The sequence below is a fragment of the Eretmochelys imbricata genome, chromosome 1, assembly GCF_965152235.1.
Source record: "Eretmochelys imbricata isolate rEreImb1 chromosome 1, rEreImb1.hap1, whole genome shotgun sequence".
NCBI classification, from domain to species: domain Eukaryota; kingdom Metazoa; phylum Chordata; order Testudines; family Cheloniidae; genus Eretmochelys; species Eretmochelys imbricata.
Window position 1 is genome coordinate 346617848 of NC_135572.1, and position 22253 is coordinate 346640100.

The 22253-nt window shown below is 42.3% G+C and overlaps 1 protein-coding gene across 4 annotated transcripts in view; it reads left to right on the top strand.

The window, feature by feature from the left end:
* Window positions 1-22253, top strand: part of USP6NL (USP6 N-terminal like) — a 214965-nt gene that overhangs the window by 162970 nt on the left and 29742 nt on the right. For all 4 annotated transcript variants that reach the window (XM_077836674.1, XM_077836681.1, XM_077836689.1 and 1 more), the window contains exons 8-11: window positions 3351-3460; window positions 7838-7886; window positions 9955-10075; window positions 14405-14499. In XM_077836674.1, coding sequence (XP_077692800.1) covers window positions 3351-3460; window positions 7838-7886; window positions 9955-10075; window positions 14405-14499 — 375 coding nt within the window. The remainder of the gene's footprint in view (window positions 1-3350; window positions 3461-7837; window positions 7887-9954; window positions 10076-14404; window positions 14500-22253) is intronic.

Here is a 22253-nt window from a genome sequence, read left to right on the forward strand (position 1 = left end):
TTATGCTCAAATAAATTGGTTAGTCTCTAAGGTGCCACAAGTACTCCTTTTCTTTTTATGTATTTGAATGTTTGGTCAGAGGGAAAACCATTAAAATCAAGCTTTGAGAATAACCAAGATGAATTAATTTAATGTTTGTAAAGCACTTTGAAGATGTGAAGTACTCTGCAAATGTTTATAAAACAGAACCTTGTTAGTTTGCAGTAATTATTGGGGAGAATATTGCAATTTTCTGAATTTTGAGAACTTAAGAGAACAAACACAATAAAAATAAGCAAATCTAGATGTCATGAAATGTGCTTTATTGATTTATTTTGACAACTGTATTTTACTTTATTATAATATTTCATAATGTCTTAGCCAATGTTCTAATAGCGTAAAGCACATTTCTGTAGGGTTTTTTGTGTAAACATATTTTAAGTCTTCGGCTTTTGCGACCCATTTCAGCTATCTGTTGCTAAATCTTTGCTGAGAAATGGAGGTAGTAATTTTACATAAAATATGGATAAGTGAGGTTCTGCTGAATTCACACAAGAATCAATATGCCTTTTATAAATATAAATCTAAAAGAATTTACAAGCTAGTCACAGAAATTTGTGATGGGGGAACTATCTACATAGAAAGTATGCCTAGACATAAGAATAGCTTTTTGGTAGACTATCATATATATAGTACAGGTTCAGTTACTGTGGTGTATCAGGCATTTGGAGGACAAAGATGAAAATATTAAGGAAAATGCCAAACAAGGAGGAGACCTATTCTGTGACATACATATAAGATATAGGAGAAGATCCTTTTTCTAGTGTGGAAGTGAGGACATATTTGGAGTTCTTTGGTTATGATTGTCAGTCTAACCCCCAAAACGGGGTAGACACAGAAGCATGGTCTATCCACCTCCCATCCTACAATATATCTTAAATTTAAAATTGTATTGGGAACTTGTAAAGTGATTATACAATTCAACCCAAACAACATACGGAGAAGTGAAATACAAAACAAACAAAGAAACCCAATCTCGAACTTAGATATTGCCAAAGGGCCAGACCAGTAAGTAAAACAATGAAACCTGTAAGCTAATGCTGTCATAGCAGTCTTCACTTATCCTTTTCTGCCTTGGTAGGATTTTATCAAGACCTCTCGTAATAATCATGAAAAAAGTCATCATCCAATTTGGAAAGGTGCCAGCTATGTGCAAAGTTGGGAAACTGAAAACTATACTCCGGAGGGAGTTCTGCACCAAAAAATAAAAATTCTGCAAATTTTATTTGTCAGTAAATAATTGTGGAGACTCCAGCATGGCAGTGGGGAGCACAGGCCACTGGCTGCATGGAGTTGGGAGATCACTCTGCAGCCACCTTTCCACCTCCCCGGGACAGGGACTCGGTGGTGGGGCTGCACCCGACCCTGACACAGCTCAGGGGCTGGGCTTGCTTCAGAAACACCGCAGGGCCCTGCCTCTCTGCACCAGGTGTAGGCAGGCAGGCTCAGCTCAGCAGCATCCAAGTGTAGAGGGGCTTAGTGTGGGGGGGATCCAAGTGTGTGGTGAGAGGGTTCTGTGTGGGGCAGTCTGGGTATGGGCAGCTCAGTGGTGATCCGGGGTGGGGAGTGGTGTCTGGATGCACAGGGGCTCATGGGGGAAGGGGGGTGTCATAAATATAAAGGGAAGGGTAAACCCCTTTAAAATCCCTCCTGGCCAGAGGAAAATTCCTCTCACCTGTAAAGGGTTAAGAAGCTAAAGGTAACCTCGCTGGCACCTGACCAAAATGACCAATGAGGAGACCAGATAATTTCAAAAGCTGGGAGGAGGGAGAGAAACAAAGGGTCTCTGTCTTTATGCTGTTTCTGCCGGGGATAGACCAGGAATGGAGTCTTAGAACTTTTAGTAAGTAATCTAGCTAGGTATGTGTTAGATTATGATTTCTTTAAATGGCTGAGAAAAGAATTGTGCTGAATAGAATAACTATTTCTGTCTGTGTATCTTTTTTGTAACTTAAGTTTTTGCCTAGAGGGATTCTCTATGTTTTGAATCTAATTACCCTGTAAGGTATCTACCATCCTGATTTTACAGAGGTGATTTCTTTACTTCTGTTTACTTCTATTTCTATTAAAAGTCGTCTTGTAAGAAAACTGAATGCTTTTTCATTGTTCTCAGATCCAAGGGTTTGGGTCTGTGGTCACCTATGCAAATTGGTGAGGCTTTTTATCCAACATTCCCCAGGAAAGGGGGGGTGCAAGTGTTGGGAGGATTATTCATTGTTCTTAAGATCCAAGGGTCTGGGTCTGTAGTCACCTAGGCAAATTGGTGAGGCTTTTTACCAAACCTGGTCTAGGAAGTGGGGTGCAAGGTTTTGGGAAGTATTTTGTGGGGAAAGACGTTTCCAAACAGCTCTTCCCCAGTAACCAGTATTTGTTTGGTGGTGGTAGCGGCCAATCCAAGGACAAAGGGTGGAATATTTTGTACCTTGGGGAAGTTTTGACCTAAGCTGGTAAAGATAAGCTTAGGAGGTTTTTCATGCAGGTCCCCACATCTGTATCCTAGCGTTCAGAGTGGGGAAGGAACCTTGACAGGGGGTTCTGGTGCAGGGGCAATGAGACTGCAGGGGGGTCCAGGTGAAGGTGGTTGGGGCTCAGCAGGGGAGTCCAGGTGCTGGGGGAGTGGGTCTTGGTGGGATGGGGTCTGGGTGCAGCGTACTTGTTGGAGTGCTCCTGGGGAGGTGGGAGTTCAATGGGCCTGCCTAATGGGAGAGCCCTAGCTGCTTCTGTGGCTGAGGGGATGCCACATGCTGGGCTCCCACTTCCCCCCCCAATTCCCCTATCCCCTTTGCTGCTCCATCCCATCCCATCCCCCTTCTCCACTGCCCCCATCCCACCCCTCCTTCCTCTCCCCTCCCTCCCACATCCGCCCCCCTTGCCCTGCCCCATCATGGGCACTCACTGTTTATACAGAAAATAGAATGGCTCCCAGCACACAGAAGGGGAGCACAACCAGCACTAGGATCCAGGAGGCAGCATTTGAACACCAACTTCCTTCAGCCGGGCAGCTCTGGGCTCACAGAAATGGTGGTGGTGGGGAGGGGAGGGTAGTGGCATGTGACCCTGCGTGCCTGCCCATGCCTTGTCTCTGTTGGGGGGCAGTGCCCCCCAATTATGCCCATGTGTGTCCCCACCCCCAACTCCTGCGTTGCTTCTCTTTGCTTCCCCATCATTTTCTATAATAAGCATTGTAAGTTCACAGATTACAAATGTTTTTGTCCACCAATAAATTCTGTGGCCTTAAGCAGTTTTTCTTCCTATTTTAAATGTCCACAGAGTTTTGCCTAATTTCATTTCTTTATTGCCATTTTTCCTAGAAATTAAAACATCGAGCACGAGGGTCTTCACCAGATATCAGGCAAATCGATCTTGATGTAAATCGAACATATAGGGATCATATCATGTTTAGAGACAGATATGGTGTTAAGTAAGTAAATAAAAATGTATGTAATTTAGTCATTTCTTGTTTGTCTTTCAGATAGATCTTTACCTACCTAAGACTCTGTTTACTACCCAAGAAGTATGACAAAGCTTTGAATGTAAAAGTTTCAGATTTCAGAAAGTACCACATATAGCTTAAAGGAATGTAGTCTCTGAATAGTTCAAAATCAGATTGTTTAATCTCCAACCTGCTAGCTTTACCCTTTAATGTATTAAAGCTATGGCCACTGGAAATCTAAAGGAAAAAATCTAAATTCTTTATCCCCCAGATGCTGTAGACATTTTTACAAAATCTGAGAAAATTTGTTGGCCTCTATTTAAAACAAATTCAGAGCACAAGAAAAGACTAAGTTCTTTAATAAATTATGTATATCTTTATAAAGTAATGTTATAAAAACAATTTTTTCTTACTTTTTTGGTAACTTTAATCTCTCCCCTCTAGCCTTTTAGCCTTCCCCTAGATTTTCTGTATTTTCCCTCTTTTGCAGTGTAGCTTTGAGAACCAAATAAAACAACTTTTTAGCTATGAACATGTAATTATTTATGTAATTAAACCTTGCCACCTTAATACTTTTACATTTTTTTGCAATATTTTATTTTATAGTTGTTGGATAAAGAATGTTAAACTATTTCACTATTTAAACATTTTTAACATAAACATACCAAATGACAGCATTGTTCTTAGGCTTCAGGATCAACACCCCCATTGAGATGAATGAGACACATCTCATTCCTCTTCAAATGTATCATTTCATTCTTTTTCAGTAGCTTCTGGAAGACCTCACTGCATTTGTTCACCTTCCAAAGGTTATATTCACAGTCATAAGTGAGATAAACTAAAATGTGTTATTTTGTTTACTACTTTGTTGTTCATATAATTGTAGAACATTGCGTAGGATACTTCACAGACAAGTAAAAAATTCCCCAATATCTGTGTCCTTGAGAATGTAGAGTCTAAATAAAATCCTTAAATTCTGTAGACGTCTAGAAATAAAAATTTTGGGCAGTGACCCTAAATCCGTGGTAGAACGTGGAATTTCCACATTGTGTATTTCCAGTGCCGCCACTTATGGCATTTGGGGAAAGTTCAGTAACCATATCCTGCACTAAAGAAATGAAGTCCAGTTTGTTTTTATTCCCCTGAAAGTAAATTGCTTTCCTTTTCAACAGTTTGTATTCTTCTGAATGTTTTTGTGTTCATCCTGTTTTAGGCCTTTAGTGGGAACGCTTAGGGTAAATAGTATTAAAATGTTATTAGTTAAAGCTTAGTTAATGTTAGACAATAATGGTGATATTGTGCCCTTTACGTTTAGTTTCTGTTTGGCTACTTCCTGCCATCTGATTTGTGCACCGAGTCCCTGCGAAGTTTGACACCTCATAATTAGGGCCCTACCAAATTCAGGGTCCATTTTGGTCAGTTTCACAGCAGGAGGATTTTAAAGTTAGTCAATTTCATGTTTTCAGAAGTTTACATTGAAATTTCAGGGTGCTGTAACTGTGGGGGTCCCGACCCAAAAGGGGATCGTGGTTGGGGGGGAGGGGTTTGCAAGGCTGTTGTAGGAGGGTTGCTGGATTGCCACCCTTACTTCTATGCTGCCTTCAGAGTTGGATTCCAAAGGCATCAGCCGTGGAGCTTCCTGCAGCCAGAGGAGGTTCGTGGCGGTGAGTCTGATCTCCTCTCTGCTGCTGGAGCGCCCCAGCTGGGGGCTCCTAGCTTCTGGTCACAGCCATGCTGTGGAGGGACAGGACTTCCTCTTCCCCTGCACGGCTGCTCTCTTGGGGAGATGAGTCCCACTTCCAGGTACCTCCCGTAGCTTCAGGAAGCTCTGCAGGTGTACTCTCTGAAGGCAGCTCTAAAGTTAGTGTGGCTTCTTCCCCTGCATGGGCACTCTGAGAGTTTGGTCCAAGTTCAGGTTCTAAAATCTGTGGAAAAAGATAAGCAGAATTGCTCAAACATGATGAAGACCGGCTCTTAGTTTGTCCTGCTAAAAAGAATTTAAAGCAATGTAGGTTAAAATATAAATAGTTTAAAAAGCAAAGATGTCTTTGCTCAGTTAAATCCTAGACCACTTACCCCAGGAGAAGTTAGACCAAGATTTTCTAATCTAATGTATTCTTAATTTAATTTTCATGCATCTGACATATGAAAGTGTAGTGTTTCATACATACATTGACATTAAACCTTGAGAGAAAGCTGACTGCTCTTTTTTGTTTTAAAATTCTTAAACTGAATTAATGTAGTGTGATGCAGTATTTTAAAATGCAGAACACAATCTGTTTATGACGCCCACCTGTAGATATGAATGAAGCCTTTTACTCACCTCTTTGTTTATCTTCCAATGCAGATTGTCTTTAAAATATGCCCCCTTTTCCTTGTGAAGTGGGTCTGTGTTGGATGACTAAGAAATATGTGGTTAAATGCAAATTTTCTTGAAATGAAAATAAACATACGTTAATTACCCAATGCAATCAAAGACCAAATAAAGTGAAAGACAGAAATTGTCCTTTCAAAGAAATAAGACTCAAATTTAATATCTAGTACCATAGTAATTCATCTTCATTCAACAGTTAAAGGAAGGTTGAAACTGAAGTCCAACTTTCATTCTTTTGCCCATCCATCTCTCTCACACACACACACACACACACACATACATACACACACACACACGTTTATAAATAAGTGGTATCCACTCACATAATCATGCAGTGAGCATGTTCAGAGGAAACACTGTTAATTGACCTGGGGAAGTGCTCTACAAGGCTAACAGATTATTCCCTCCCATCTCCATTAATGGAAAACTTAACATTTTTTGTTGACGGTCAGCAGAAGTGTAAAAAGACATTTACACGTTTTGGTTCAGTGATGGGGAAAGGGAAGAATGCATTGGGGATGCAGGATAGCTGATTAGACCTGTGCAAAACTCAGCAGTTTCATTTCCATGGTTTTAAGTTTTGGTTGATATTGGCTCACATTCCCAGACTCTAAGTTCTGAACAAACCTTGAAGTTTGTTTGCTGAAGTTTACACACAGTTCCATCAAGTCTTGGATTTCATTATGAAAGTTCTGCACAGCTCTACACTCAACATTACTCAATTCCTGAATTGGAGAGGAAGCTGAATTCACACTTTCAATTCTAATGTATTAACAAATAGTAATTTAGAACGTGGTGGGGTAATATAGAAAGAAAAAGGGAGAGTAATTATTAAATAGGGCAAAGTTTTCTCAAAGTATGTATGAGAGTCAGCAAGTTGTGTAAGACTAAGCACAGGAATAGGAGTCAGTCTCCCAAATGTTGTTCCTGGGTCTGCCACTGATGCTTCGTGGGACCTCAGAAACAACAAGAAGACCGGTGGCACCTTAAAGACTAACCGATTTATTTGGACATAAGATTTAGTGGGTAAAAAACCCACTTCTTCAGATGCTTCTTCCCCTGCACGGGGACTCTGAGAGTTTGGTCCAGTCCAGGTTCTAAAATCTGTGGAAAAAGATCAGCAGAATTGCTCAAACATGATGAAGACCGGCTTTTAGTTTGTTCTGCTAAAAAGAATTTAAAGCAATGTAGGGTAAAATATAAATAGTTTAAAAAGCAAATTCAATATTTCATTGTTAAAACAAGAGCAATCAAAACTGTCAGAATATTTTGCTTAAGGATATGCCTAAAGATTAATAAAAAGAAATTAGTGAAGGAAGCATGTGTGTGTGGGACCTCAGGAAAGTCATTTAGGCCTAAATTTTCAGAAATGGTCTCTAGTTCTGAGTGCCTCAATTTTTGAGTGCCCAGCTTAAGACACATTGGGCCTGTTTTGTTTCAGAATGGCTGAACCCCCGTAGCTCCTGCTAAAATGAATAAAAGCTGCTGATGTTCAGCAGTTCTAAAAATCAGGTCCAAGGAGTCTCTCATCTGCCACATAGGGTTGCCAGTTTTGGTTGGACGTATTGCTGGAGGTTTCATCACATGACAGTCTTTAATGAAAGTTTAATTTTTAGTTCCTGGTTACTCCAGGGCAATCCTGGAGGGTTGGCATGCAAAACTAGTGGATGCTTTGAAAATGTAACTCTTACCCAGTTTATGCCTCAGTTTCCACAGCTGTAAAATTGATATCTTCCCCACTTATCTCCTAGAGGTGTTACATGTATTAGTTATTAAGTACTTTGAACATGTAAACCGTTATAAGTAGTAAGTATTGTTTGATTATAGTACATCTGTTTTGATTATGAAATATATTTCTCTAAATTTTTGAAATTAGACAAATTGGAGAAACAGATATCTAGAAAGTAGATTCAATAGCTTTCTGGTTTGTTTTTGTTTTTTAAAAAAACAATATTAAATATTTCCATTTACTTACCGTCTTGTTTCTCCAGGCAACAATCCTTATTCCATGTTTTAGCTGCATATTCAATATATAATACGGTAAGTCATGTTTCATGTACATTTGAGATAAAATATGGGTCTTTTAAACAACGTTGCGAAAGTTACTGAACATACTTCTCAACATGCATAAAGATTTGAACTGTTGCCAGCTCAATCTGGCTGTTGTAGGGTTGGGAGCTTGAGTTCAAACGTTGCTGAAGCAGTGGCCAGCACGTTCGCATGCAGGCGCCATTTCCCACAGCTCCCATTGGTCAGGAACAGAGAACCGCAGCCACTGGGAGCTGCGGGGGGCGGTGCCTGCGGATGGTCAGCATCCGCAAAATGTCTCGTGGCCTGCAATCAGATTACCCTGATGGGTCGCAGGTTGCCCACTACTGCTATATGCCATTGTAGATAGTCTCATCATACCATTGCCTCCATAAATGTATCAAGTTCAGTCTCAAAGCCAGTTAGGTGTTTTGGCCCCACTACTTCCCTGGGAAGGCTGTTCCAGAACTTCACTCCTCGGATGTTTAGAAACCTTCATCTAATTTCAAACCTAAATATATTGATTGCCAGTTTATTTTGTCAACATTGGCGCTTAACTAAGAACTCCTCTCCCTCCCTCCTATTTGATCCCACTGACATTTGCAGAGAGCAATCATATCTCCTCCCCTCAGCCTTCTTTTGTTAGGCTAAACAAGCCAAGCTCTTTGAGTCTTCTCTTGTAAGGTAAGTTTTCCATTCCTATCATGAATGGCAATGCTTTCCCGAATGGGGTTTTTAGATCTCATGTTATATGCCAGAAATGTTCCAGGTTTGTAGCATCTAAGTCTGAGTTGCCTATTAAAAACATAAGTAATGTAAATGTTGTCAGATGTCCACTTCTGTGCTTACACATTATGCCCCCATTCTGCAAACATTTTTATAATTGTGTTTAACTTAACACATGAGTAGTTCTATTTAAGTCAATGAGACCGTATGTAGAACTGAGTCTATGCAGAAATGTTTGCAGGATTATTCTCATTATAAGTAATTATAGAGGTCATCATTCTTAAATATCACTTTGCTTCCCTTCCAGCATCATATCTATTTAAAAGAAGTTTTAGTTTTGCTCTCACCAGATTGAAAGCTCTCTCTTTTGGTGCAAGAAGAAGCTAATATTACTGTTTTTAATTCTAGAATTATGTTTTCTGCGATTTAAATAGGTGCCCTAGATTTTTGATTGTATGGTGGTTAGGGTTAAAACTCTGATAACAGGGACTTTTTTTGTTTTCCACAGCACAATTTATATTACATGAAAGATGCTGTTTAAAATCAATGGATATTGTATAAACATTGGCAGTGTTTAAACAAGTAGAAAAAGATTAGTATTTAGGCTTGTTGTATTTTTTTCTCTTATATCACAGTTGTTTCAGACTTCTTAGCTAGTTTCCTTTTTATCTTTCGGCATTAAAGCAAATTAAAAGGCTTCCTTGGCCAAAGTTCTTGCGACGAACCCATCTGTCTAAAAGACTTTCTCAATAATTATCTCTTTCTCATCAAATATACATTAGCAGCTGGTTTTGTAAAGTCAGTAATAATCCTTACTTAAGCAGTCTGATGTTTCTTATTGCTGGTTCCCACCATAGGAGTTAATATATTAGTACAGTAGCCTTGTGGGGTTTCCTGTTTTTCATTGCTACAGTTTTTGAATAAGAGGAGAGATTTCTCTGTCTCACTTGTTTATGTATCTGCAATATCTTCTTGCTATATGTTGTGCTGCTCCACATGGAGAATAGAAAACACATCTGTTCTGGGTGTAGGTTCATATAAATTATATGCAAACATTTTAAAATAAAGGATTTAGTGTACAAATATACTGTATTTTAATGAAAGGCCAAAGCCAGTTCAAGCACCAGTTGGAAGACAGTGAATTATCCCTTCTAGTAGAATATGTTTTGTCTTTGAATAGCCATGGTAATGGAGTTTAAAGGAAAATTTTAACCATGAAAATTTGAGGGGTGTGTGGGTTTGCAATATTTAGAGAGCTTATGCCAAAAATGGTGTATTTTCTCATGTTAAAAAATACACAAATAGTTCTTTTGCTTGTTTACAAAGTTAATGTTTCCTGTCCTCTACATTTCAGGAGGTTGGATACTGTCAGGGAATGAGCCAGATCACAGCTTTACTCCTCATGTACATGAATGAAGAAGATGCCTTCTGGGCCCTGGTGAAACTACTCTCAGGTCCTAAACATGCTATGCATGGTATGGAATTTCAGTTCATGCAGTACCATTTAAATTTCAACGTGTCCTAATCAGATAATAAATTGTTTGAGACAGGGGCCATATCCATTTGTGTGTGATCGGTGCCTAGCACAGCGGGGCCGTTATCTTGTGTGGGGCTATTGCATGCTCCTGCAGTACAAATGATGCTTAATAATCTCTTAATATATATGGTTAACACTTATCTGCAATTTCCTATATGATTGTTTTATAGGTTATATTCTACGAGTAGTCATCAATGAAAATTTCCCATCCTCTAATGTTATTCTGCTTGTGTCCCATTAAAAGATTTGTGTGTGTGTAGTTTATTCTGGGAAAATACCCAAAAGTTCTCTTAGAGCTGTCACTTTGTTTAAGTGTATCAGTGTCTCTGCTTCAGCTCTTAGTGCCACTGATTTGTTCTGTACAGTAATGTTACAAATGCCACTTCGTCAGAGCCTTGTAAAATGCTGATAAAGCTATTATTCTATGTTAAATGCTGCACTTACAGGTATTTATTCTAAGGACTGTGTTTCTGGACTTCATTGCTGATATTCATGGAAGTTACTTCAGTTATCTTTGCCTGGCAGTGTCGAAATTCGGTTATGCAGACATTTATATAGCAATAGAATAATAATGAAAATTATATAAAAAAACCTGTTAAACGGCTGTGACATCAACTGGCAAAGCTGGAAATCCACAGTTAAAACTAATGCTGTAGGTAGGCACAATGGTCTGAGCTAAGGTAAACTGTTGGCAAGCTTTATCTCTGCCTCACACAGAATTCTATCGTTCCACCATTTTGCTACTTAAATATAATTGTGTTTTCTCTCTAATTTATTTGTTACTTTTAAATTTTAGTATTTTCTGTGTGTTCTTTACCTTCTGACAGTGGCCAGTGCCAAATGTTTCAGAGGGAATGAATGGAACAGGGCAATTATTGAGTGAGCCATCCCTTGTCATCCACTCCCAGCTTCCGACAGTTCGAGGGTTAGGGACATCCGGAGCATGGAGTTGCAGCCCTGACTGTCTTGGACCTTTCTTCATGAACTTATCTAATTCTTTTTTGAATCCAGTTATACTTTTGACCTTCACCACATCCCCTGGCAATGAGTCACACAGGTTGACTTGTGTTGTGTGAAGAAGTACTTCCTCATATTTGTGTTTACTTGCTCACTATTAATTTCATTGGGTGACCCCTGGTTTTTGTGTCCTGTGAAGGGTAATATTACACTTCCCTATTCATTGTCTCCACACCATTTTTCATTTTATAGACCTCTGTCATAGCCTCTTCTGAGCCCAGTCACCAACTTTTTAATCTCTCCTCCTACAGAAGCTGTTCCATACCCTTAATCATTTTTGTTGTCCTTCTCTGTACCTTTTCCAAACCAATGTAAACTAAACTAATCTATTCTTATTATTTTCCAAACTAGTTTATCCATCTGTAGTACATATGACCCCTGTACACCTGTAGGCTTTCCCCCACCACCACCCAAGGATGCTCTTTTGGGCCAAAAGCTAGTCTTCTATAAACTATTAAATAGGATAAAGAATGTCCTCCAGATTCTAAATGTTGGTGTTTGGGCACATCACACTGTTACCAGGAGAGATTCTTGCCGTAGGATTTGTGCTCTTAACATGACGCCTCTGAGGAACTCCCATAGAATAAATGTCTAAAGCGATTAGCTTTTGCAGGGTCATTTCATACTGCTACAGTGAGCCCAAGTGCACCCAACTGGCTGATGGTGAAGGAGCTCCATGAGGGTTGCTGTGTGTGTTCATGGCCATGAGTGTATGCTCCTTTTGCTTGTCTGCACTGAGCTGGTAGCTAACAAACACTACTGCCAGAGCTGGGCATGCACATTTTTCCATATATGAACAATTGTGCTATGAGCAGGCTGTAATAAATAGACTAGAATAAAAATAAGTGTGTCCCATCTCCCCCTCACAAACCATTACCATCACCTGCATAAAATGAAAATGGCTGGATTTAATTTTATGAAATTTGTTTTAAAATATTCCCGCCCAGGCCAAATTATTGCTTTACAAGTTTGAGCATGGAGCAAATTCTTTTCTATCAGGGCTAAAAAATCTCTAAAAATGTGATTAATAGAATACTTAGCACTCTGAGATTCTCAAATGGAAGGTCTTAAGTGCTTTAGAAGTATTAACTAACCCTTACAACACCCCGGTGGGGAAGTTTGTGTTTATAGATATGCTAACATATAACCTTAACTATAGTTTGAATGAATAATACCCCCCCCCCAAATAATCAAATGCACTTCAGTTTATATACCTAAAATCCATTTACAGCAGTGAAAGCATTACTGTAAACACTGAAGATGCTAAAGAGTAAACTTTCAAATTGATTTACGTGAAGTGTGCATGCACATTGCTGTTTGCATTTCTTCCTGTGTACATCTTTAAAAAAGCAGCCCTTAAACTATTTCAAGTCTAAACTGTTGCTATGCGTGTGTTTCAGTTCTAAACCGGGGGGGGAGCTGTCTCTTCTCACACTAGATGCCCATGATCAAGACATCACTCTCTGAAGTCATAGAGTCATAGAATATCAGGGTTGGAAGGGACCTCAGGAGGTCATCTAGTCCAACCCCCTGCTCAAAGCAGGACCAATCCCCCAATTTTTGCCCCAGATCCCTAAATGGCCCCCTCAACAATTGAACTCAAATCAGTGGCTGATAGTGATGGCTGAATAGTGCAATTAAAAAAAGATGCTGCCTAGAGTAGCAGGGCTAAAAAGTTCCTCCCTATAATAAACAAAGCACTTTGCTTCATCGGCCCCCGACCCGTGACCTGGGGACTCAGGCTGTTTTTCCAGTGCAACCAAGTGTCTCTCAAAATACAGAACCCGACTAACCCCTGGTATAAGTCCACTGAAATCAAGGGATGAATTTGACTGTAAGGGTACATCTACACTGCAGTCTCCAAATCATAAAATGTAGGTAGCTGACCATGAAAATGATTTAGATTTTTGAAAGCTGTTTCCCTTAGGATTTCCATAACTATTTTCCAGATTCAGGCTAAAGAATTGGTGTATGAAGGGAAAGAGCGGCAGTACCTTTGAATATTATTAATGATGTGCAATTAGTTTTGAGGTACTGATTCACAGTTTATGTAAAAAGAGAACAATTTTGCTTAGCTGAATGTAGGTAACATCAGACATTCCTTTTTTCACATGACAGAGGAGTCGCTATATTAACATACGTTCCATGATTCTGAGATAGGAGATCTTAATATTTAGTCACTCTGCATATTGTCTTTAATTATTGAGTTGGCAACTGGCTAGAAGGCATCTTTTGGTTTTAAAATTTGATTCTATTCTGAAAACTGGTTCCGTTAAAATAGTATTTTGGGGTCCTTGTTTATTATGCCACTAACTTCCATGTTGTTTGCAGTGTTGTAGCCATGTTGGTCTCAGGATAATAGAGAGGCAGGGTGGGTGAGGTAATATTCTTTTATTGGACTACCTTTGCTGAAAAAATACCAGGAAGAAGAGCTCTGTATAAGTTGAAAAGCTTCCTACTTTCACCAACAGAAGTTGATCCAATACAAGATATTACCTCACCCACCTTGCCTCACTAACTTCCATATCAGCTATCTCAGTTTACAAGTAGAAATGTGTTTTTCCCCTCGTTGCCTGCCCTGCAAACTCAACTTAAGCAATGAAATTCAATCTGGGTGCTTGCATTCTCAGACATATTGCCAATAAAGTTTTTGCAGATTACCTATGCCCTTAGTTTCACTGTACATGCCCATGGTCTTCAAATTATGCTCTCTCCTTATTAATTCTACATCTGTGTGGGGAGCCCTGCCTAATATTCTCATTCTCTTTAACCTTGCTGCTGCACAAGTTCTGGCAGCTGTGTGGTTTGTGTCTGTCCTGTGAATACACGTAGAGAGCAGACTTGCTAAGAAGGTGCCTTTCTGTGCTCACTGTTGAGGGCAAAACTACGCTTCAGATTTCTGTTTTTAACCTTTTTTGGAATCTGTCATTTAAAAAAAAAAAAAGCTGTTTGCCATGTGTTTTTACAGTGGTGCAGACTAAATCAGAGTTGATGCAGCTTGTATCCATCATAGCTATTATTAAATTGAAAATAAGCAATAGGAAAATGGTTGAGATTTTACCACAGTAGCTTGAACAATAAAACCTACACTTATTCTTGCATCAATGTAGTAAAATGTACTGTATAAATTATTTTGAGTGTAATTGTGTAATTGAAACCAACACACTTTTAAATCTTTAGATATCTTGTAGATAATTTTTTGTGAAACTTATGCCTGTTACATGCTGCATGTTTGCTCTTTTTTTCCTAGGCTTTTTTGTTCCTGGTTTTCCAAAACTCTTGCGGTTTCAAGAACATCATGAGAAAATATTGAAGAAGTTTTTGTCTAAACTTAAGCAACACTTCGTAAGTAAATCTGCCAGATAAAAGTAGTATTTATTGCACTAAAGCCAATCATCTTGTTTCAGTCCAGTCCAATCTGTTGATTTAGAATGGTACGAATTTGGGGGATGGATGTTGGGTTCTAACCGGCAAAAGTCCTATTGATGTTATATGAATGAAGTCATGGAGTCTTGGCTGAATTGGGACATTGATTGGGCTCTTAAAATAATCAGATTGGGAGTCACAACTCTGAGTGCTGGTTTCCTGAAAATATTTGTGTTTCCAGTAAATGCAATTCAAGATTTTACTATTTAGAAACCCCGTGGGCACTGAACACCCTTTGTAAAGGATTTATCATGTGCAGAACTGACCACACAGTGCCTCTGGGCCAAGGAGACTTTGTAATCAGACAACTTACTCTTCTTTGAGTAGTGTCCCTATGGGTGCTCCACGTCAGGTGCTCATGTACCTCTTGAGCCCTTGATCAGAGATTTTCCGTTAGCAGTGTATGCTTGGCAAGCTCTTGCATCCAGTGTATCCTTATGCCTCATACAAGCGTATATGGGGCAGGCCCACTGACAGCAATTCTGGGCCCCAGGGCAGAACAGTTAGTGGGCCCCCTAGAATGGATGGGTGCGGCATCTCCTACCGTTGGGCTCAGGAGAACCTTTGCTTCTTTCCAGTCTCCTACTGTCTGTGTTTCTATGGATCATTTTCTCGAATACACATTTGCCAACCACAGAGAGCCTAACTTTCAGCTCTTCCCCCTGGGTCTCCATCTAGCTGCCTTTCCCATCCACCTGGGACTGGTGCAAGCTCCAGAGCTGCTTCAGAATTTGTTTGTTTCTCAGATACCACTCAGCCTCTTCCCCATTATATCCCAAAACGAGTTTCCTCTCATTGGCCTTTTGGAGGATGAGGCAGAATAAATGGCATTTTCTGTAACAGTGTCACTACCTGAAGGCGCTGTGTCCGGAATCTGCAGTGCAATGTCTCAACACTGAAGAATTCCCTCTCCCCCTCCTTCACCAGGCCAGGGGTAACCTGATGCCCTAGTAACCAGCTGAGACCTGCCTTTTTTTTTTTTTTTTTTTTTAAAGGTATTTCCAGACAACCAGTCAAAAGACTAAGAATGTATCCAAAGGTACTTCAGCATGCAAACACCATAACTTAGGTCCCAGTGGGGAACCATTACAGCTGTTGTTATTTATGGATTTGTATTACAGTAGGACCTATAAGTCCCAACTGAGATCAGGGTCCTGTTGTGCAGGGTGCTGTACATGCTCATGGAGACAGTTCCCTGCCCTACAGAGAATACAGTTTAAAGAGACAAGACAAACAAAAGGATTATCCCCATTTTACAGTTAGGAAATTGAGGCCCAGGGAGATTTTGATTTATCCAAGGTGGCATTCTGTCCCCCCGGCCCCACCCAAACTAGCCCACAAGCAGCCAGAGAATTCCCTTGCCATGGGCACTGCATTGTCCTACACTGCCCCCACTGCACACTCCAGCCGTGGGAGGCAGGAAGTCTAGGGCAGAGAATTGAACACAGAGCTCCTATTGCTGAACCCCCAGGATCGTCCATCATCTCTGTATAAAAACTCTTCCCAGAAATAAGTATGAACTTCCAAGACATGACAATAAATACACTAAAAGGCAGTCAAGCTGTTTGACCCATTCCTAAAGCCTACAGCTAAAAGAACCCCAACACTCTACATTTGTGGCATATAATTCTGCACACGTAATCATTTGCATATGCAACAATCTGAAAAGGAGGCCAAACTGAGGTTCCTTTAAAAATATAAATGCCTAAATTTAGGGAACACTTAATATAATGTTGCCTAAAGGTTAGAGCAGCACACTGGGTTTTATCTCTGGGTTCTATCTCTGTGCCACTGATTCATTGGGTTTCCTTAGGCAAGTCATTTAATCTCCCTGAGCCAAATTCATTGTGACTTTATGTTCCAGCTAATCCCCATCCCTCTGCCAATTTGCCACCCAGAACATGAAGGAAAATCCCCACTGAAAGTCTGGCTGAAACAGAGTACTAATATATGGGAGGCGGAGGGTCCCAACATTAACCAGTGACCAAAATAATGATTAAATTTACCGACTGTGTGCTCTTGGGTTTTTTAAACCCACAGCTGTGGATGTATGAAAATTCTCACGATAATCCCCCAAGGCTTGTATGTCCCTCTTTGACATGTTACTCATGCACCAGCTGAAGCTCTTTTTGGAGTGTTACATTCTTATTCATAGATTCCGAGACCAGATGGGTGAGTCTGACCTCCTGCATAACCCAGGCCACTGAACTTCCCAAAAATAATTTCCACAACAGATTTTTTTAGATCTTGATTTTAAAATGGTCAGTGAGGGAGCATCCACCAGGATTATTATGAGTGAACATAAATAAATCCTCTGGTGAGACTCCCATCACTGTTCCCTTTACAACAGTCCCAACAGCAACATCTCCCCACCCCCAACTACCAGCCCCGATCTTCAATCATCCCATCACCCCCAAACCATCTCCAAATACCAGAGATAATCCACTAATGAGATCAGCCAAAGAACAGCCCCCAGCCCCAAATCAAAATAGCCTCAAATACCCCTTCCCCCCCCCCACACACTAGCCCAGCGCTGTCACTGAAACACCCTCCCTCCCCCTTCCAAGACCCACTCTCCTCCTCCTGGTGGACCCCAGACAAAGCCCAGCCAGCTCCCAGCGGTGTGCTGTCAGCGCCTTTGCTGCAGATGTTGGACCAGTGGCTGCTGGATCCTGAGTCTGATCTCGAGTCTGACCCCACTCTTTTCCTCGCCCCCCTCGCCCCCAAAGTTGTCCCTGCCTAGCACTGTGCCCCCTACCCTGCTCTTTTCCTTTCCCAGCCTGGCTCCCTACAGCCATCCCCAGCCCGGTTCCTCTGCCCCCAGCTCTACCCTCTGAGCTTAGTTCCCACACTCTGTTCCCAGCCCAGCAACTCCTACCCCTCGGCTCACTCACATGGATGCAGAAAGTTTTGCTCCTGGTTACAAAGTTGCAGCAATGGTTGCCACAGCTAGGTCAGCTCTGCCCCCCGGCACAGCTCAGGGGCTACTGCCCGACTCACCCTCCGGCTGCCCAGGGCCCCTCCTGCCCCAGCACTGTCCAGCGTGGTGCACAGAGCCTCGTGGGCCAGCCCAGCAGAGCCACTCTGCAGCCCACGGCAGGTGCTGGGACTCGGGTGCGCACCTGTGTGATTTAAAGGGGCCCAGGGCTCCCGGTTGCTGCTGCTACTGCGGTGGTGGCCGGGCCCCCCAGGCCCTTTAAAATGGCCCAGGCCCCTGGGCAATTGCCTCCTTTGCCCTGCTCCCCTGTCGGTGGGCCTGTGTGGGTGAACTGCCCTCAGTTCCTTCTGAATCACCTCGGACTGAGATGGAGCCTTAGCGCATCTACCATGAACATGCCTCGGCTATTCACTTTAGCTATAGTTTTGGGGTTTAGTATTATTTTAATGTTAGTTGTCATATGTAACTAACTGTAAAGGATCTAAATAGTGAAAGGATTGACTTTCTTTCATCTTCCTCCCCTTCCTTCTGGGAGCCTTACTCTCCTGGCAGAGCATGCCTGGCTTGCCAGGTTTCAAACATTGCCTGTCTTGTCGAGAGGCTATCCTGGTTAGCAACAGCCACTACAGGTGTGTCCATTGCTTGGGAGAGTCCGATGTCTCCCAGAAGTGCAACTTCTGCCTGGCCCCCAAATCCAAAGCTAGGAGGGACAGGGAGATTAAATTGAGGCTGCTGGTGATGGAGTGCTCTTTTCAACCTGCTTCTGAGTCAGCTCAGAAGATTCCATCCACCAGCAACCCCTTAAGTCTCACCACAGGTTTCCGCTAAGAAGGAAGACAATGTAGGCCTCAGGGGAAGCTTTGAAGAAGAGGAGCTTGAACTCTCATTGTAAGGAGCTGGCTCCTAAAAGTCCTCAACCTCTCAACTCAATACCATAGACGCAAAAGACTCCTCTGTTACCTGGGGTTTTCTGAACCCAAAACTATGGTAAATAGTCTGTTTTCCAAGCGGCTTCAGGACATAATTCAATGGGGACACAGCTTCTCAGTGTGCTACATGATTGGTACACACAAGAGTGCTTTCACCCAAAAATCCTTGTTTTTATTGAGTCCCAAGCACACATCTAAAAGAACAATAGTCTAGAGCACCCCAGATATAGTTACCCAAAGACTAAGATGGTGATGAGTGGTCAGCAGCAGGTTTCTGGTGGCCCACCTTCGTCCTAGCCACTGGGAAGTTGGATGTCAGTCTCCTAGCTCGTCATAATCTCTCTCCGAACTTCTCCACATTGTACACTCTAAGTAATCTTTTTATAGATTGCTCAATACAAAGCACATAACTTACAGTAACCTCTAGTGGGCTAACAATTTCCCTAGTAATAACAAAGAACTCATAATTCTACTTATCAGCAAAACAATTTCCAGCAAAAAAACCTCATGATCACAGATCCAAGGTCAGCTATTCACATCCTCTCCCATTCTCATGAATCTGTCACTTTATCAGTCCTTATTAGCAACACTGCAGCTGTGCAGCTGTTTTGTCTGCTTGCTTTGGCAAAGACCAAATTATTCCTGACTACGTGGTGTTCTCACTTCAAAGGAATGGTGGCTGAATACACAAGATGGCTACAGTTATGTCAAGTCCTGTTCTCTCATAACACTTACTCCAGTACTGGCGAGGCTGGAAAGTCCCAGAGCTCTAAAGAAGAACATAGCTCTGACAGGGCCCCATCACTGTCTATGAGGGACAAGGGGGGCGAGGATAAGCACTTCTGCAGACTGGTACCCTCTGACACAGCTCTGCCATTGGTACCTCTCTGTTTTGCACCGTTGGTACTGGGCATACCAAGGCACCAGGCACCATTGGCCCCTGTACAGTATGCTCCCAGTCAATGGTACATCTTTGGGTACCACATCAGTAGTGATCTACTCAATACAGCAGGAATTCAGGTACTCTAGTGAGTTGTCAGTGATGGAGAAACTGGAGTCTATGCTGCTCATAGGTACTGAGTGTTGCTTGGTACCGAAACCCCAGTCTTTGGATTACCATCGCGCTCTCTTACCAGAGGACTGCCTACCCTTTTCTGCTGTTTCTCTTCCCCTTCCCCCCCACCCCCCCATTAGAGGTTATTGAGGAGGGTGAAGGAGACTTCCAGTTAGTGTTTTCTATCTCGGTATGGGGTTCTCCTATGCATCTGCATAGGAACCTGCTCTTTGACGCTTGTAGAAAGAAACTTGTGCACAACAAGAAGTGTGGTGGAACTGACTGTGAATCTCACCCCCTCTCCCATATGAGCCCTCTCAATGGCCATACTGAGATCTGTGGGCTGTGTATCGGCAGCAGTTTGCCACACCCCTGACTCCAACACATAGGAAGGCTAGAGTTTTCCAATAGTCTTCATAGAATCATAGAATATCAGGGTTGGAGGGGACCTCAGGAGGTCATCCAGTGCAACCCCCTGCTCAAAGCAGGACCAGTCCCCAACTAAATCATCCCAGCCAGGGCTTTCTCAAGCCTGACCTTAAAAACTTCTGAGGAAGGAGATTCCACCACCTCCCTAGGTAACACATTCCAGTGTTTCACCACCCTCCTAGTGAAAGAGTTTTTCCTAATATCCAACCTAAGCCTCCCCCACTGCAACTTGAGATCGTTACTCCTCGTTCTGTCATCTGCTACCACTGAGAACAGTCTAGATCCATCCTCTTTGGAACCCCCTTTCAGGTAGTTGAAAGCAGCTATCAAATCCCCCCTCATTCTTCTCTTCTGCAGACTAAACAATCCCAGTTCCCTCAGCCTCTCCTCATAAGTCACGTGTTCCAGTCCCCTAATAATTTTTGTTGCCCTCCGCTGGACGTTTTCCAATTTTTCCACATCCTTCTTGTAGTGTGTGGCCTAAAACTGGACACAGTACTCCAGATGAGGCCTCACCAATGTCGAATAGAGGGGAACGATCATGTCCCTCAATCTGCTGGCAATGCCCCTACTTATACATCCAAAATGCCATTGGCCTTCTTGGCAGCAAGGGCACACTGTTGACTCATATCCAGCTTCTCGTCCACTGTAACCCCTAGGTCCTTTTCTGCAGAACTGCTGCCAAGCCATTCGGTCCCTAGTCTGTAGCGGTGCATGGGATTCTTCCGTCCTAAGTGCAGGACTCTGCACTTGTCCTTGTTGAACCTCATCAGATTTCTTTTGGCCAAATCCTCTAATTTGTCTAGGTCCCTCTGTGTCCTATCCCTCCCCTCCAGCATATTTACCTCTCCTCCCAGTTTAGTGTCATCTGTAAACTTGCCAAGGGTGCAATCCACACCATCCTCCAGATCATTAATGAAGATATTGAACAAAACCAGCCCCAGGACCAACCCTTGGGGCACTCCACTTGATACTGGCTGCCAACTAGACATGGAGCCATTGATCACTACCCGTTCAGCCCGACAATCTAGCCAGCTTTCTATCCACCTTATAGTCCATTCATCCAGCCCATACTACTTTAACTTGCTGGCAAGAATACTGTGGGAAACCGTGTCAAAAGCTTTGCTAAAGTCAAGGAACAACACATCCACCGCTTTCCCCTCATCCACAGAGCCAGTTATCTCGTCATAGAAGGCAATTAGATTAGTCAGGCATGCCTTGCCTTTCGTGAATCTATGCTGACTGTTCCTGATCACTTTCCTCTCCTCTAAGTGCTTCAGAATTGATTCCTTGAGGACCTGCTCCATGATTTTTCCAGGGACTGAGGTGAGGTGACTGGCCTGTACTTCCCAGGATCCTCCTCCTTCCCTTTTTAAAAGATGGGCACTACATTAGTCTTTTTCCAGTCGTCCGGGACCTCCCCCGATCTCCATGAGTTTTCAAAGATAATGGCCAATGGCTCTTCAATCACATCCGCCAATTGCTTTAGCACTCTCGGATGCAGTGCATCCGGCCCCATGGACTTGTGCACGTCCAGCTTTTCTAAACAGTCCCGAACCACTTCTTTCTCCACAGAGGGCTGGTCACCTCCTCCCCATGCTGTGCTGCCCAGTGCAGTAGTCTGGGAGCTGACCTTGTTTGTGAAGACAGAGGCAAAAAAAGCATTGAGTACATTAGCTTTTTCCACATCCTCTGTCACTAGGTTGCCTTCCTCATTCAGTATGGGGCCTATACTTTCCTTGACTTTCTTCTTGTTGCTAACATACCTGAAGAAACCTTTCTTGTTACTCTTAACATCTCTTGCTAGCTGCAACTCCAGGTGTGATTTGGCCTTCCTGATTTCACTTCTGCATGCCCGAGCAATATTTTTATACTCTTCCCTGGTCATTTGTCCAATCTTCCACTTCTTGTAAGCTTCTTTTTTGTGTTTAAGATCAGCAAGGATTTCACTGTTAAGCCAAGCTGGTCACCTGCCATATTTACTGTTCTTTCTACACATCGGGATGGTTTGTCCCTGTAACCTCAATAAGGATTCTTTAAAATACAGCCAGCTTTCCTGGACTCCTTTCCCCCTCATGTTATTCTCCCAGGGGATCCTGCCCATCAGTTCCCTGAGGTTGTCAAAGGTCTACTTTTCTGAAGTCCAGGGTCCGTATTCTGCTGCTCTCCTTTCTTCCCTGTGTCAGGATCCTGAACTCAGTCATCTCATGGTCACTGCCGCCCAGGTTCCCATCCACTTGTGCTTCCCTTACTAATTCTTCCTGGTTTGTGAGCAGCAGGTCGAGAAGAGCTCTGCCCCTAGTTGGTTCCTTCAGCACTTGCA